Here is a 15659-nt window from a genome sequence, read left to right on the forward strand (position 1 = left end):
ACAGTACGTGTGCACGTGTGTGTGTGTGTGTGTGTGTGTGTGTGTGTGTGTGTGTGTGTGTGTGTGTGTGTGTGTGTGTGTGTGTGTGTGTGTGTGTGTGTGTGTGTGTGTGTGTGTGTGTGTGTGTGCAAGCAGGCATTGGACGGTATGGAAGACTTTCTGTCTGTCAAGTGTGTTCATCCAGTCACTTACTGCAGGTTGCATCTGCCTCGTCGGATCCGTCTGCACACTCTGGCTCTCCATCACAGCGCCATCTCGCAGGAACACACTGTCCGTTCTTACAGGCAAAGTCTGTGGTGGCACATGTTTTCTTTGCTGCTCGGAGAAAGTGAGAGAGGGACAGAAAGAAAAAGAGAGAGATCTGATTATTATTATCCTTCTATTAGCATTCAAACTCAAAGGAAGTTATGAACAAGCCAGGTTTTAAATTTCATAGCTCAAAAGCTGGTTGGGTTTGTACCACTTTCATGAAAGACTTCCTTGATGTACCAGTGTGTATTATTAAACAAATGGTTCCAATCTTCTAATCTGGTTCCATTCATAGTCATCACTAATCTTAAAAACAGGTTATGCCCCTGCTTTTGAGGCTCAATCCTGGCACCCCGTCGAAATGCTGGAGTGCTTTGGCAGTATAGTGGTGGTTAAGCTCAGACAGTGTGTGAGCTATTGCAAACTACTCTTTGCAAAACAGCTCCATCTATTATTACATTTGGGGAGAATTCCACGCCCCCACATTTGTGCCCATAGAGCATACTTTGTGCGTCAGTTCAAGTTCAAGACCGTATATGCGCAGTATGCGGAAGTGCCGTTTACGCCTGTGCTTTGTGGCCGTGATACATTACTGACGTTACCTCTGTGTCTTCAACCCAGCGGCCAGCGTTGTGTGTCTGCGACTACTGACCAATCACAGTGGGCCTTTTCTACAAGCAGCTTGAACGTGTGACAGAGCCAATTTCTGTAGATGTGAGTGCGCAGCAGGCGCGCTCACATCTAAGGAGGGGCGTTTCGACTACGGAGGGGCGTTTCGACTGCGCCCCTCCCCCTCACACAACACAATGTTGTGTCAAACCATGTGACCTCCATTGGAAATACATTGGGCGGCCATGACACTACACAACATGCATCCAACGAGCACCAGAATTGCATTAAAGGTGTGAGCTCAGCCATAGCCATCCTGATTTCTGGATGGCTAGTGGACAACTGCTGCAGTCACATTCTCCAGGCAAGGGGAACATTGCGGCACTTGGATTTGTCACAGGGAGGCTAAAATATCCCTCTCCTTGACAGCGAGTGCCAATGAACAAGAGAAAGCACTCGGCCAGTGTGTTAGCAATGCCATGTCTCACTGTGATGAAATATACAGTCCAGGGGGCTGACAAATGGCAAAAGGAGAGAGAAAGGTTGTGTGTGTGTGTGTGTGTGTGTGTGTGTGTGTGTGTGTGTGTGTGTGTGTGTGTGTGTGTGTGTGTGTGTGTGTGTGTGTGTGTGTGTGTGTGTGTGTGTGTGTGTGGTGTAGAGTGACAGAAAGGGTGGGGCGAATGGGTGGTGTTTAAGAGACAGTAAGTTCCTGTTCCATAATAAAACTATGGGTTTTCTGCCTCCAACTTAGTGCATCCTTGATTTAAAGGTAGCTTAGCTGAGTGCTAGGTCAAAGCACTGTTTTGTGGTTACCAAAAATGTATTCCAATCGAGGAAAATTAAACAACGAACACAACGGTGGCAAAATGAATAATTAGTCTCACTTCATATCAAATTAACTACATTTGGAATAGAATCCCCAACAGCATAAACACCATAATTCTGTAGGCAGGGCACACAGCGCCATGCTGCTCAACTGGGATACAGCTCACCAGCTTGTTAGCTTGATGTTTATACAGTATGTGCAACATTGGAGCATGAGTGGTAAAAGGGAGTGCTATGACTGATTGGCCCAATGGGAACAATAACAATGAATTGCCTAACAGAGCAACTGACAGCATGTCAGATGTGTAGACTTCCACTGAAGACACATTGTGACATACACACACACACACACGCTCGTGCGTGAGTGCTGGATGTGTGGTTGGGGCTGTTCCATATGGATGCCATTCATATATGACAGATCTAGGTGCATTGGAATGTAAATATGAAGAGCTGCTTTTATGGTAACATCAGCAACTCTGAGGGGCAGAGACACACACACACACATGCACACACGTGCGTGCGTGCGCGCGCGCGCGCGCGCGCACGCACGCACGCACACACACACACACACACACACACACACACACACACACACACACACACACACACACACACACACACACACGCGCACACACACACACACACACACACACACACACACACACACACACACACCGAAGCATGAAATTGTTAGTTTGCATCATGCAGATCCATATTCATGCGAGGCTCCTGAGGCGCGCTAGGAAAAAGTGTAGTGAGCAGTGCTAGCAGTGTATTTGAATCAGAAAGCGTATTCACATGAAAGTATACAGCCCACGTTTTTAAGTGTGTAAGTGGCTTGTATAAAGCTCCACTCAGCACAGGAACAGATGCGATCCTCTCTAACCCACTATACTGCAAGACTCACTACACAGGATGTGTTGATTCAACTCTTTGTGTACACAGAATAAATTAAGAGTCAAGACCTGTAGTGGGTTTTTATCTTGTGCAGCCTGTTGTTCACTGACCATGGTACTAAATGTCTTTATGAGGTTAAATATGGTGATGTTTGCATTTTCTCATTGTGTACAGTAAAATCCTGAGTTTTAATTAACTGATGTGGGATAATAATGTAGCCTATACCTTAACATTTTACACAATACTTTCGCAATACTAACAATCACCGTTAACTCGGTCGATGCCACATTTTGCACAAACACTCCCTGGATGCCAACGATGAACCTCTGCCCCAAATTTTCCCGAACGGCCTGTTATAGCGCCACCAGGAGGCCGACTTTTGTAAAACACATTTTTGTATATTACTCCTCCAGATTCTGTCCAAAAATCCCGCAAATCGTTACACAGTATCTCTATAGTCATGTGTTCAAGACGGATCTGTCCGATATTTCATATTACATCCTAATTGGCTAAAATTGTCTTTCAAAGTTTGCAGGATTGGCCCGTTTTGAACAAAAAAAAAACTAATTCAAACTCAAATCATGAACGCAGCATGCAATTTACGTGAAATCTTTCACGGACTTTCTTACTAGGCTGAGGAATATATCCCACCCTTTTCACATTGGCATGTTATAGCGCTACCAACAGGTGGATTTTTGCAAAACACATTTTTGGAACAAAATGCCTCAAATCATCCAATTGCCATCCAAGGCGTAAGAAGAAATGCCACCCTTTTCACATTGGCCTATTATAGCACCACCAGGAGGCCACAACCTGACCTGCCCTGGTGGAGACCTGTGCCCCGAGGGGCACTTTATCTAGTTTATAGTGTGAATGCCATTTTTTTACCTGCAACAATAGACCTGAATGCACAAAATTATCTCTTGATTGGCATGGTTCATAAAATGAGTTGCTTGTTCTGTCTTTCTCATTAATTTAAGGCAACTGAAAAACACTGTGCACATGAACAGAGATACTGTTTACTGTTACCACTTGTGCCCACAGTCACCGCTGTTCTGAAAAAATCACACAGACTCAGACTTAAATATCTGCCCTGTTTGATAAGCTTGTTACAGAGTAACTTAGAAACAAATTATAATTGCAGCGTCAATTGACTGAATATCCATGGCAGCGATGTGGATAGTACCAACTTTCATGCAAGGCTGATAGATAGATAGATAGATAGATAGATAGATAGATAGATAGATAGATAGATAGATAGATAGATAGATAGATAGATAGATAGACCACCAACAAGTAAAGTTAAACGATGCTTATTTCCATTCCACATCATTAACCCTGAGGTACCTACTAAGTCGTATGAAGGTGTCCCATGGGCCACAACAAAGGTGATTTCCATGACGTGCCAAGGTGCATGTCTTCTGCTATTGTAGTCCTGTCACCTATCCTAGCATCTGAATCTTCCCTGCCTCTCTCTGCACTGCTGACATTCTACCTAATGTCACGCTTGGCGGACGTCTGTGATTACCTGATCGACTTGGGGTGACCTCCCCATGTTTACACAGTCCCCCCGTCCCCCCGTCCCCAGGCCATGTGCGCACACACATACACACACGTTAAGCACACAGTAGACACTACTTAGGATTCCATGCCGCATCCGTAAGACAACGACATGAGTCCGAATGCCATGGCGTGACCGGAGAAGGGGTGAAGGTCAGTGCACTTATCCGAGTCATTCAATTTCCACACTCTGTTACACACATGCACGCACGCATGCACGCACGCATGCACGCACGCACGCACACACGCGCACACGCACACGCACACGCACACGCACACACACACACACACACACACACACACACACACACACACACACACACACACACAGGATGGGTGTACGGAAATATATTATCCACTGCTACTATTACAGCTACGGGAACACTGTCCGTTTTGATTACGACTGCTAAATGCTTTTCCCTTAGAGCTGCGATCCATAACTTTTATGCCTGGAATTTACGGGTCTCCAAATTTCTACTGGTAAACTGAGAGGGAATCCCAGCATGGCTATGGGGATATAGTGCACTTATGGGCTTGAATCAGGCAGTACTACTGTACTGTACTGTAATCAGTATCTACAGTATGTCCTACAACACCAACACCACCTCCAACCACTGCAGATCTACTACATTCATCTACTAAATTAAAGGGACAGAATGACTGGCCCCCATCTGTAGGTACGTATGTCATTGTCATGTGTGGTTTTCAACCTTTTTCATATCAAGGCCCATTATTTATTCAGCATTTGAGCCACTGGTGTTGATACCATAGGAGAGATAACAGGCAAACTATGATAAAAATAACAATTATTTTATCTAATTGTGTAGACTTCTTATTACAAAAATGTAATTCTTGAGAGTGTAAAATGTTACAATGCAATGGAGGAGTTTTCGACCGCACGATGAAAGAACAGAGAATAATAACCTTCCGAAAAACTTTGGCTCATTTTGAGCAGAAAAAGGAGTAATAAGCGTGCGCGTGCACGTCGGATCCGTATGCAGGCTGTCTGTGTGTAAAAGCAAAAGAAAAAAAACGTATTTTTTTCCGGATTAAATTACATTAAAGAAAATGTTTACTTTCTGGCACAGACAGGGGGTGGAGAATAGAATGGAATCCCACGTTCCTGGCATTAATACGGTTAAGATGATGATGGGGTTATATTAACAATGATCTCAAACAGACAACTGAAGCTTAGGCTTAATTTCCAGTCTTTCACTTGACGATTATGTTGATTAGGTTTTTATATAATGAGGTTTAAGGATTTTTAAAGGTCATTTCAAATTGATTTCTGATTGCCTTGAAGTGGCAAGAGCAGAGTCTGAGCCCGCATCACTGTGATTGTGTGGTCTGAACCTGTAACAATGCGAACCACTTATCTCCATATTTTAACTTTTGATGTTTTTTCATAAATTAATACCCTACTTCTGCAGAGATCAAAACAGAGGCCAACCGGGTGCTCACAGGAGATAAAAATGTCTTAAAAGTGTATTGAAGGTGCTTCTAGGATCAGTGGGAATGTAGACTTAAAAAGGAAGAGGAGATCCTGGAGGATCTGTGGAGGATAGGAAGTAAAGTTAAAACAAAATGTATTTAATAAAAATGTGCATGTTTCGACCAGACCAAGGTTTTCATCAGTTCTCGCCCTGATGAATTCAAAATTATTCAACATTTTTCAAGATATTTCAAAAATGTTCAAAAATAGCAGATGTACAAGCTCACAGTGAGCTTATATCTGCTATTTTTGAATAGCCAACGCTAAGATCCAAACTGACACAGATGCTTTCCCGGTTTCACTGTGTTCATGTGAACCTGTAACACTGTGTTAATGTGTGGTCTGATTGAACAGGTAACACTGTGTGAATTCATAATGAGGCACACGATGGACAATTATTTATTATAGCTTGTTCAATAGTCTAATTAGCTCTGAACAACAAACAGCTCATTACAGTAAGGACGGTAAGGATCTGACAAACTGTGTGTCTTACATTATGTCTTTTGTCCTGCAGAATGCAAGCTTGGTTGATGGTGTAAACTGTTGTGTATACTGTTCGTATATTTTGTTCATTATTGATGGTGCTTCCTTTTTGTGTGATGTCTTTACCTCGCTGTATCTACAGTACTTTTGCCCTGTAACTGTATCTCAACTGCTGTGCTGCCTTTGGCAACTGAAATCCCCTCGCGGGATCAATACAGGTCTTACTGTACCTTATGTGTGGTCTGAATGTGTAACAATGTGAATGAGTGGAAGTGGCTCAGGAGGTAGATGGCCACTTGGGAATTGGAAGGATCCTGGTTCAATCTCCATGCAGTTCCCCATTCTGCTCCTGATGAGCAGGTTGGTGCCTTGCATTGCGTGTATGTGTATGTATGGTGACAGCACATTGTAGTGCTTGGATAAAGGTGCTATATACAGTAAATGCAACATCTGCCACTTATGTGTGGTGTGATTCAGCAGCAATGTGAATGTGTGGTATGCAACTGCTTGGTCTGCAGAATACCCTGCTAAGCCTCGTATAGCCGTAGCTAATCTTAGTATCTGTGGCTGTAAGTTCTGAATTGCTACACAGTAAAATAAAACTTTTTTGTACTGTACTCTGTACTGTACATTTCGGAATAATAAAGTATTCAATCAATCAATCAATCAAATCAAATGGGTGCATTTGATTACATTTGTACACTCTGAGTTACGAATGGATACATCTTGGTACTAATACATTCAAGGATAATGTAAAAGCTGTGTGTGTGTGTGTGTGTGTGTGTGTGTTTGTGTGTGTGTGTGTGTGTGTGTGTGTGTGTGTGTGTGTGTGTGTGTGTGTGTGTGTGTGTGTGTGTGTGTGTGTGTGTGTGTGTGTGTGTGTGTGTGTGTGTGTGTGTGTGTGTGTGTGTGTGTGTGTGTGTGTGTGTGTGTGTGTGTGTGTGTGCGTGTGTGTGTGTGTGTGTGTGTGTGTGTGTGTGTGTGTGTGTGTGTGTGTGTGTGACTGACTGTGCGTGATTTATTTTCTGCCTTTATTGATAGGATACAGTAGACTGACAGGAAATGGGGAGTGACATGTAGCAAAGGTCGTCGGGAACAAGATTCAAACCCACGACATGCATTAGCAGCCTAGGTGCCCTGAACGCCACGCCAGCCGCCCTTGCCAAGATTTATGTCTAAGAGAAAATCCACAAACTGGTGTGTGAAAGGAGGTTGGTACAAATAGAGCGAGACAAACAGACTAGACAACACGCAAAAAATAAAATAAAAGACAGAAAAAGTGAATCAAAGACAGGAGATGGAGCAAACGGATGGCCCTCCATGCTGTAGTAAAAGCCTAAAGAGCTAAAGAACGCAGCATGTCAGTGGAACGATAGAGGTCGTTAATCAGAGAGCATGGGTAGCCACAACTGTGTGAGAGTGGTGAGAAATCAGTCAGTGTGTGTATGTGCGTGCGTGCGTGCGTGCGTGCGTGCGTGCGTGCGTGCGTGCGTGCGTGCGTGCGTGCGTGCGTGCGTGCGTGCGTAAATAACTCAAAGGCCTGTTGAGGAAATTGAAGACCTGTCTGTTTTCCATTGGTCATATAGCAAGACAGAGAGAAAGTGGGGAGAGGCCACCAGAATATTTCAACAGCAGCAGCACAGCATCCCGCTGATACCCTCTTAGTGAGAAGGACTACCATCTATCTACTGCTCATCTTCAGATCTCTACAGTGAGGGCTAGAGCATCCATCTTCTCCTCATCTTGTCTGTCTGTCTGTCTGTCTGTCTGTCTGTCTGTCTGTCTGTCTGATGGAGGGAGAAACCAAATTAAATTAAATAACACCAATTACACTGATTAAAATAAATGGGCTGCAAAAGCCAACTCCGGGGTAACTCAATAGTGACGTGTGCACACAAACACACACACGCACGCACGCACTCACGCACGCACGCACGCACGCACGCACGCACCATTCATACTAATTGCACATGACTCTCACAGTACTTCCATAATGCAATGTGATTAATAATTATGGGTATACTATAAAGTGTGCATGAAAATGCACGTTCGTACGACAAAGACTTGATATGGGAGAGAGCTCCATAGACCAGCTGCCTGTGGACAGCCAGCCAGAACAAATACAGCTCCAATCCATAGCCTACTGTATAGGCCTATTAGTGGTTTTCAAAGTGGGCCATATCGGTCAGATTGGCAGTTCTCAGTGATAATGCAACACTGAGAGTGTACAAATGGAACCAAATAGACCTGTACACTTAATAAAGCCAATTTCGGTAATTAACGGCAAATAAATACGGTAAATAAAGGCAGTGGATACAGAATATACTGCTAACTCGATGCTGTGTCAGTGAGTCAGTGAGTGATTCAGTTTCTATTCTGGCAACTCAAAGATAAAAGGAAAAACAAAAATAAGCCTTCACTTTTAAATGATTTAAAAGTCCTCATTGGCAGCAGCCATGCTTTCTGTTCATTTAACACATAATGCTGAACAAAGAAGAACAAAGAAGAAGAGAATAAACACAACGGGAGGCAGTCATATTTATCTCAGCACACTGAGGGCATTTCAGAAGATGCAGAACCAGAACAGCACAAACTGATCCTTCCCAAAGGTTAATCTGCCTCCTGTCTGAGCATGTGTGCGTGTGTGTCTGTTGTTTAGTGTGTGTGTGTGTGTGTGTGTGTGTGTGTGTGTGTGTGTGTGTGTGTGTGTGTGTGTGTGTGTGTGTGTGTGTGTGTGTGTGTGTGTGACTGTTTACCAAGTTTAAGAGAACACCCTTGTGCTACGTCTGTGTAAGCCTTCATGCAAATCTATATAGCCTTTACTGACTTTTCTCAGTTGGAGATGAATAGAAAGAAGCACCTTTGAGTCCGTTTCTGACTCAAAAGCCTGTACTACAATCTGTGCTACAGCGTGTGTTACAGCATGCACTCACAACAAGGCAATGTAGCCTGCCAGATTCAAGTGTCAATAAATTATCTGATCACCAGGCTCTGACCATTTTCTGGATGTAATTGCAAATCCTGCTGTTCAGCTCTCAGTATTCTGTTTGTGTGACTGAAGAGGAGAAAGCATGCAGTTATGTTATCCCACTGTCATCCTGGATCCGGGTTCTTCCCAAACTCCCACATTTTCCTTCCCAGGCTGATCCTATCTGTGTGAGCCACACGCAACCGCTCGAGACCTCCCAAATCCTGTCACATTCTGGGTCGCCGCCATCCTCCTCATTCCCCTTCACATAAGCATGGCATTACAGCATCACAAAGGAGCTTAACCCGTGTTGGGCGGGAACCCCTTTTGGTGTTTCAAGCATTCTGTTATACTTTAGCTATTGAAAAATAGCAGATCTACAAGCTCATAGCGCGCCACCGAGTGGCGCGCTATGAACTTGTAGGTCTGCTATTTTTGAAAAATCGTAAAAATGCGGCACAAATCTTTGAATAGGTATTATATTCTTTCAGAGCGAACGTTTTTTTTAATTTCGACGTCAGGTCTAAATGGGTTAAGGACGAAGAGGAACAACTGTGAGGCAGAAGAAAGGAACCCGACAGACAAGGGGCACGGGGAGATGAAAGGCGGAATCGGAAATATGTCAGATATAATGTTCTGAAATTGGTTGTCTGGAGATGAGACGTACGGTATCAGCCAAGCTTTCTGTCTTTCTTTCCCCCTTTTTTATCTCAACTCTTTTGTTCTCATTCTTTATTTCTTTCCTCGCTTTCTTTCGAGCACAGTAGAATCCTCAGTGTTCATTTAACTGTTGCTACAAATGTAGCCAACACATTTGTACACCCTCAGAGTTCCAAACGGTTGAACTAACTGAGAATTGTACTGTACACTATTTTTGCAAAGATTCATCCCTCAATCAAACGCATGAGTGGCATTGGTGGCGGATTATTATCAGTGGAGTTGGCGAAGGCAAACAAAGCCGAAGTCATTGGGTTATACCTAGATGTATGTGGGTGTCACACAATGGAAATAGCCATCCTGCAAGCTCATAATGCAACAGTTCTCAACTGCTCTCTCGCTCTCTCTTTCTCACGCACTCTCTCACACAACAAAATCACCCCACCTTTCTCTTTCCATTCTTGCCGCTCGCTTTGCCCATTTTAGTGCAATTTGCCTGAAGGCTTTTACTCTAGCTCTCGACACAAAATGCAGCGTTGAAGGTTTGTTGTTGTTGCAGGGTTGATGGTATATCTCATCAGAGAGATCAGAGAGCCAGGTTAGCTTCAGACCCGGTTAATTAACGAGGGGGAAAAAAGCTAGAGTCTGTTGTAGTAGTGCACGGTCCACTAAATGAGAGCTTCTTCTTTATTCTATGTGAAGAGTCTATCAGTCTATCAAATTAGATTTTAGGTATTCTATAACGCTTTGTGCAGCACTGCCGTTTTGAGAGTCAGATCCCAATTGTGTTGTCTTGTCTCTCATGTGGACATCATGTGATGTGCCACCAAAAAGAGGATATTGGAAATAAATAAATGATTAGCACCGTCTCAGGCTAAAGTTATTATTATATTTTGTGGATCTCAGATATGCCAGTCTGTGAAATGTGTCATCCAGCAAATGCTGTCCTGCAAAATCAAAAGCACAAAAAGTGCTGCCTTAAGCCTGCATTGAAAATAAAATGTGTGCAAGAGAGAAACTGCAGGTGGGAACAGTTTAATCCCGCATCGTAGTAGATCTATAAACTCAGTGTCTTGTGAGCTTGTAGATCTGCTATTTTTTAAGGTGCATCACATGTGTGCGTCAAAAGTATAACTCAGGTTTAGGCCGTAATGTAATCACTGTGTGTGTGTGTGTGTGTGTGTGTGTGTGTGTGTGTGTGTGTGTGTGTGTGTGTGTGTGTGTGTGTGTGTGTGTGTGTGTGTGTGTGTGTGTGTGTGTGTGTGTGTGCAAGGGAGAGAGAGATATATACTGCTCAGTGTGGTTGGTGAGTCTAGGGAGTCTGTGAGGTCATATCCTTCTGCTTGGCTACCTCTCATTAGAACTGACATTATGCAGCACTGAGGAGAAGCTTTGCACCAACCCTGCAAACTGTATCGCACACACACACGCACACACACGCACGCACACACGCACACGCACACACGCACACACAAAATCCCTGCTAAAAGGCCATCGAGGTGACATCTGTCTCCCAGTCATGACCTGCATTGATTTATTAAATGTGCAGACACTGATACCAGACCCCAACACACACACACACACACACACACACACACACACACACACACACACACACACACACACACACACACACACACACACACACACACACACACACACACACACACACACACACACACACACACACACACACACACACACACACACACACACACATTGTGAGTGCCCCATCTCCCCAGACTATCAGTGTCCTAGACAGGGTCATCGCTATAATGATATCAGCTATCAATCCACTGGCCCCCCCACCCCCCACATACGCAAACTATGACTGCTTTCATTAAGGTCATGCATCTGTAGGCAAGGCAAGGGGAAGAGATACAGGCATTTAGTCTCCCACTTACACGTGAGGACGGTTTAATTACTCTCACCAGAGTCATATCATGGAGCAAATGTCCTTGCACACTGCAACTGGCATCCACCATCATGGATAAAATGTTTCATGCCATGAGATACAACCTATCAACCTAGAAATTATGAAAAATTACTGAAATTGCATACCGTAAATAAAGCTTTTACAAGGGTTTATTTTTTACAGATTATATAATGCAGTGTAGGGTCATTGTTGTAACTTGTTAGGTGTGCATATTGTAACAGCAGAGAACGTTAACCTGAATGCTGGCATTTTGGAGTGTGAATGTATCGATTTGTAAGTAGCCTACTCTATGTAACTTAAACAAAATGGAAGTTCTCAAACTCTGGTTTGTGTAACTACTTTTCTGGTGAATGACAGATTGGCACTGGGAATTGAAGGTTTGAGCACTCCCCTAAAATAAAAAATGAAAAAGCCTTTTATTACAATACAACTTTCCTGCTGGTTGTATGAATTGATGCTTGCTGTGTGAACCTCGTAATTCCCCTCACTTTCACCATCTCCATTCAACCCCGCGACTGCAGATACACACAGCCGCGCTGCGGGTTAGACCACATGACAAATTACTGCCGGGCTTATTATCAAACAAAAAAGGAGAAAGAAAAGAAAGAAATCCGCCCTTTCTGGAGGCAGGGATGATGGTGGGTGGGAGGAGGAGGCATATGGGTGGGGTTAACACAAAGGTTGCTGAGCATCCCCATACAAAAGAGACAGAATTTTGTCCCGCTGCAAACTAGCAAAAAAGAAATCATTACAATTACAAATAGCTGCTTCTTGAAAGCAATCCAAGAGCACCGCAAAGGTCACCTAAAATGTGCATGCGTGCCATTGTGCTTTTCCAATTTCCTCACAGTGGTATGTGTGCGTGTGTGTAAGAAAGTGTGTGTGTGTGTGTTATGTGTGTGTGTGTGCGTGTGTGTGTGTGTGTGTGTGTGTGTGTGTGTGTGTGTGTGTGTGTGTGTGTGTGTGTGTGTGTGTGTGTGTGTGTGTGTGTGTGTGTGTGTGTGTGTGTGTGTGTGTGTGTGTGTACAACGTACGCGCGTGTATTTCACTCAAAGGGGAGGATTGACGGATGGCAATTGTTTTGACGAAACTCAGACAAAAATGAAGGGAAGAAAAATAAAAGACTTGCAACCTACTGCTTTGCATTCCTGGCCCGGGATTTTATTTTTTTATGCGATGGTGGAATGCGATTATTTTTGGTGACAGATTGACTCCGCCTCCGTCTGTGTTCCACTGTGCTGTCAGAAGCACAAAAAGCACTGTATACAATCTCCGTCCTTTTGTCTTCCCTGGCACGCTTATTCACTCCGCGTACCTTATCCTCTCCCCTTCCCTGCCACCCCCCCCCCCCCCCTCCACTGCTCCCACCCCTTTTCTCTCTTTGGCAAACAGCCAGTTGTCTCCTTTGTTTGTGATCACTGATTAGAAAAATAAATAAAAACAAACATCTATTGGGTAAGAGTGCCATGGCCTTGGGCTCAGAGATAAGAACCAATTTCCCCAAGAAGAAGACAGAACGCAACAAAAACCTGTCAATTTTAGACAATAGCGTGTGCACGTATGTGAGGAAAACAGAAACGTCGATGACATTCCTAGATGAGAGGATGTGTATGTAGTGTGTGTGTGTGTGTGTGTGTGTGTGTGTGTGTGTGTGTGTGTGTGTGTGTATGTGTGAGTGAGTGAGTGAGTGAGTGAGTGAGTGAGTGAGTGAGTGAGTGAGTGAGTGAGTGTGTGTGTGTGTGTGTGTGTGTGTGTGTGTGTGTGTGTGTGTGTGTGTGCGTGTGCGCACATAACGCGCGTGTGTGTTCTTTCACATGTTCTTTTCTCATATTTAGGTGCCTACTGTATTATGTTATAAAATGAAAAATAGACCATGTGCACAAAGCCTATTCCCATACCGCTCTCAAACATCACAAAGATCGACAAAGCATTTTGAATGAAAGGGTTTTGTTTACTACTTTGTGACCATGGTTACAGTCACTTTGGATTAAATGTCTTGTACACCGAAGCCAAGATTGCCCATTCTTTGGAGCCCAGCCCCAACACATCACCAGAGACCAATCTCAAAGATAATGTGGGTTTAAGAGAAGCCCCTAGAAAGACCTGAGATTGCACTGTGGTTCAATTAACTTTCTTTCATCCAAGTGGCTCTCCAGTGACCCACAGGAAGAAATTCACATGCTAGATTCTAACAGGTGCGTCAGTTTAGCCTCAGGTCAAATTAACCTTTCTGCAACAATGCCACAGGATCCTTGTCTTGTGCCATGATGACAAAGCCATACAAGGGCTACCACTGTTGAGTCAGTGCTACTACTATAGGCCAAATAGCTTTAGCCCACTGTCAAAGCAATCATGTTTCCTCGGCTAATCCCTCTTAGGGCTACATGTTCCATCGTTGGCAACTGACGGAAGAAATGACACAAAGACTAAGCCTTTTCAGTGGCCAGCAAAGCCGCTTGATTTGGGAACATTAGAGAGGGAAGTGAAAAGGAGTAACATAGACCATTTGACAGAGCTTTTGTTGCAGCTTATGAATCATAACTCTCTGTAAACCTGCCAAATTACCTCCACCACATTAACCTTATCTTAGAACATCTCAACTTTAAGATTGAGCAGCAAGGAACTTCTTTTGTGCTTTCTTAATGGATTTCAGTTCTTTGTTGGTTTCCATACCATCTGCAGGTGTATTGTTCAACACAGCTCTCTAAGCAGACCATGTCCACCTCCCTTTATCGCTCTCACTATCTGTTGGTTATCTGTCTCATTATCTGTTGTGTAGCTGACTTACTTCCACAAGCGTGGATGCAAAACTACATACAGTGTGTATTGTATTCCTATATTGCAATGCCAATTACTGTAACTTTGGCAATTTGCACAAGTTTGCATCTTCATTACAGTGGTAAATGCTGACATTACTACAAGAGCTGTGAACAATACAATACGTATTATCAATCAACGTCAAGAGCAGCATTTGCATAGTAAACTCATCAAGGCAAAGCACTTGGGTTGCTGATTAAACATTAGAAACATTTGAGAAAAGTAACCACTAATTTATTCATCTCTACAATGTGTAATACTGCCTGGGGAGGCATACTGTTTCCCCCCCATATCATTTCAAGGAAGATGATTTGTCTTAATAACAATATGCCTTCTTCCTTCAACACCATACATAACAACGAGGAAGGAGGCAAAGAAGAGCATGTTTGGGGGCAGGAATGACCCAAAGTTACCCCTAATTGTGCACCTCTATTTTAATCAGCGTGGGTATCGAAGGCACGCTTGTGGAATAACCACTCGGTACTTCCTCCTCCCGCATGCTTCCCAGTCACCTAGGAGTATCCATGGATATCCTGGGCTGCTGGAGTACAAACAACCCCAGCGTTCCCCTCTAAACCCTCCTCTTCACTCTTCTTTCCTTTCACACTGTCTTCCATGTGGCCTCCTCATCACCTGACTCCTGCTTGCGACAGAGAGGGACAAAGACAAACACTGAACCTTGTGGAGTGCTTTAACCACTTAACGCCATATTAAAAAATAAATTACAAAAATAGCCGATCTACGAGCTATAGGCCTACATCTCATATATCTGAACTTGTATATTTGCTATTTTTTTTAAAGAAATGTAAAAACTGAAAATGTTTTCCCAAAATAGGGACGCCAGGGTGAAAGTGGTTAAAACAGGATGGCTGGGGAGACTTACACTGACTTTTGCCCTTGCATTCTAGAATTAAATAGATGGGTTGTACTGTATGTATTTTGAGATTACCAATACAAGATGCCTGTCTGTTCTTGTAATCCTTCTCAAGTCACCTCAGGTCAGAGTTGGGATTGAGCAATGGAATGTCTGAACATCAAATGTATATTTTAAGGCTTCAATGTATCATTTTTATGATTTTTTTGTGCACACGTTTCATCCAGCCTGCTTGATCTGTCTGTCTGTCTGAAGTGTGGAGCCCTTGGGATCAGCGGCCCCTGGACTGTTC

The 15659-nt window shown here is 43.6% G+C and overlaps 1 protein-coding gene across 1 annotated transcript in view; it reads right to left on the minus strand.

Moving 5' to 3' along the window:
- Positions 1-15659, minus strand: part of lrp8 (low density lipoprotein receptor-related protein 8, apolipoprotein e receptor) — a gene marked incomplete at both ends in the record, with an annotated part of 197538 nt that overhangs the window by 106032 nt on the left and 75847 nt on the right. Inside the window, one exon of the mRNA XM_079505451.1 lies at positions 193-315. Coding sequence (XP_079361577.1) covers positions 193-315 — 123 coding nt within the window. The remainder of the gene's footprint in view (positions 1-192; positions 316-15659) is intronic.

Source organism: Electrona antarctica (genome assembly GCF_951216825.1).
Source record: "Electrona antarctica genome assembly, chromosome: 7".
Lineage (NCBI taxonomy): Eukaryota > Metazoa > Chordata > Actinopteri > Myctophiformes > Myctophidae > Electrona > Electrona antarctica.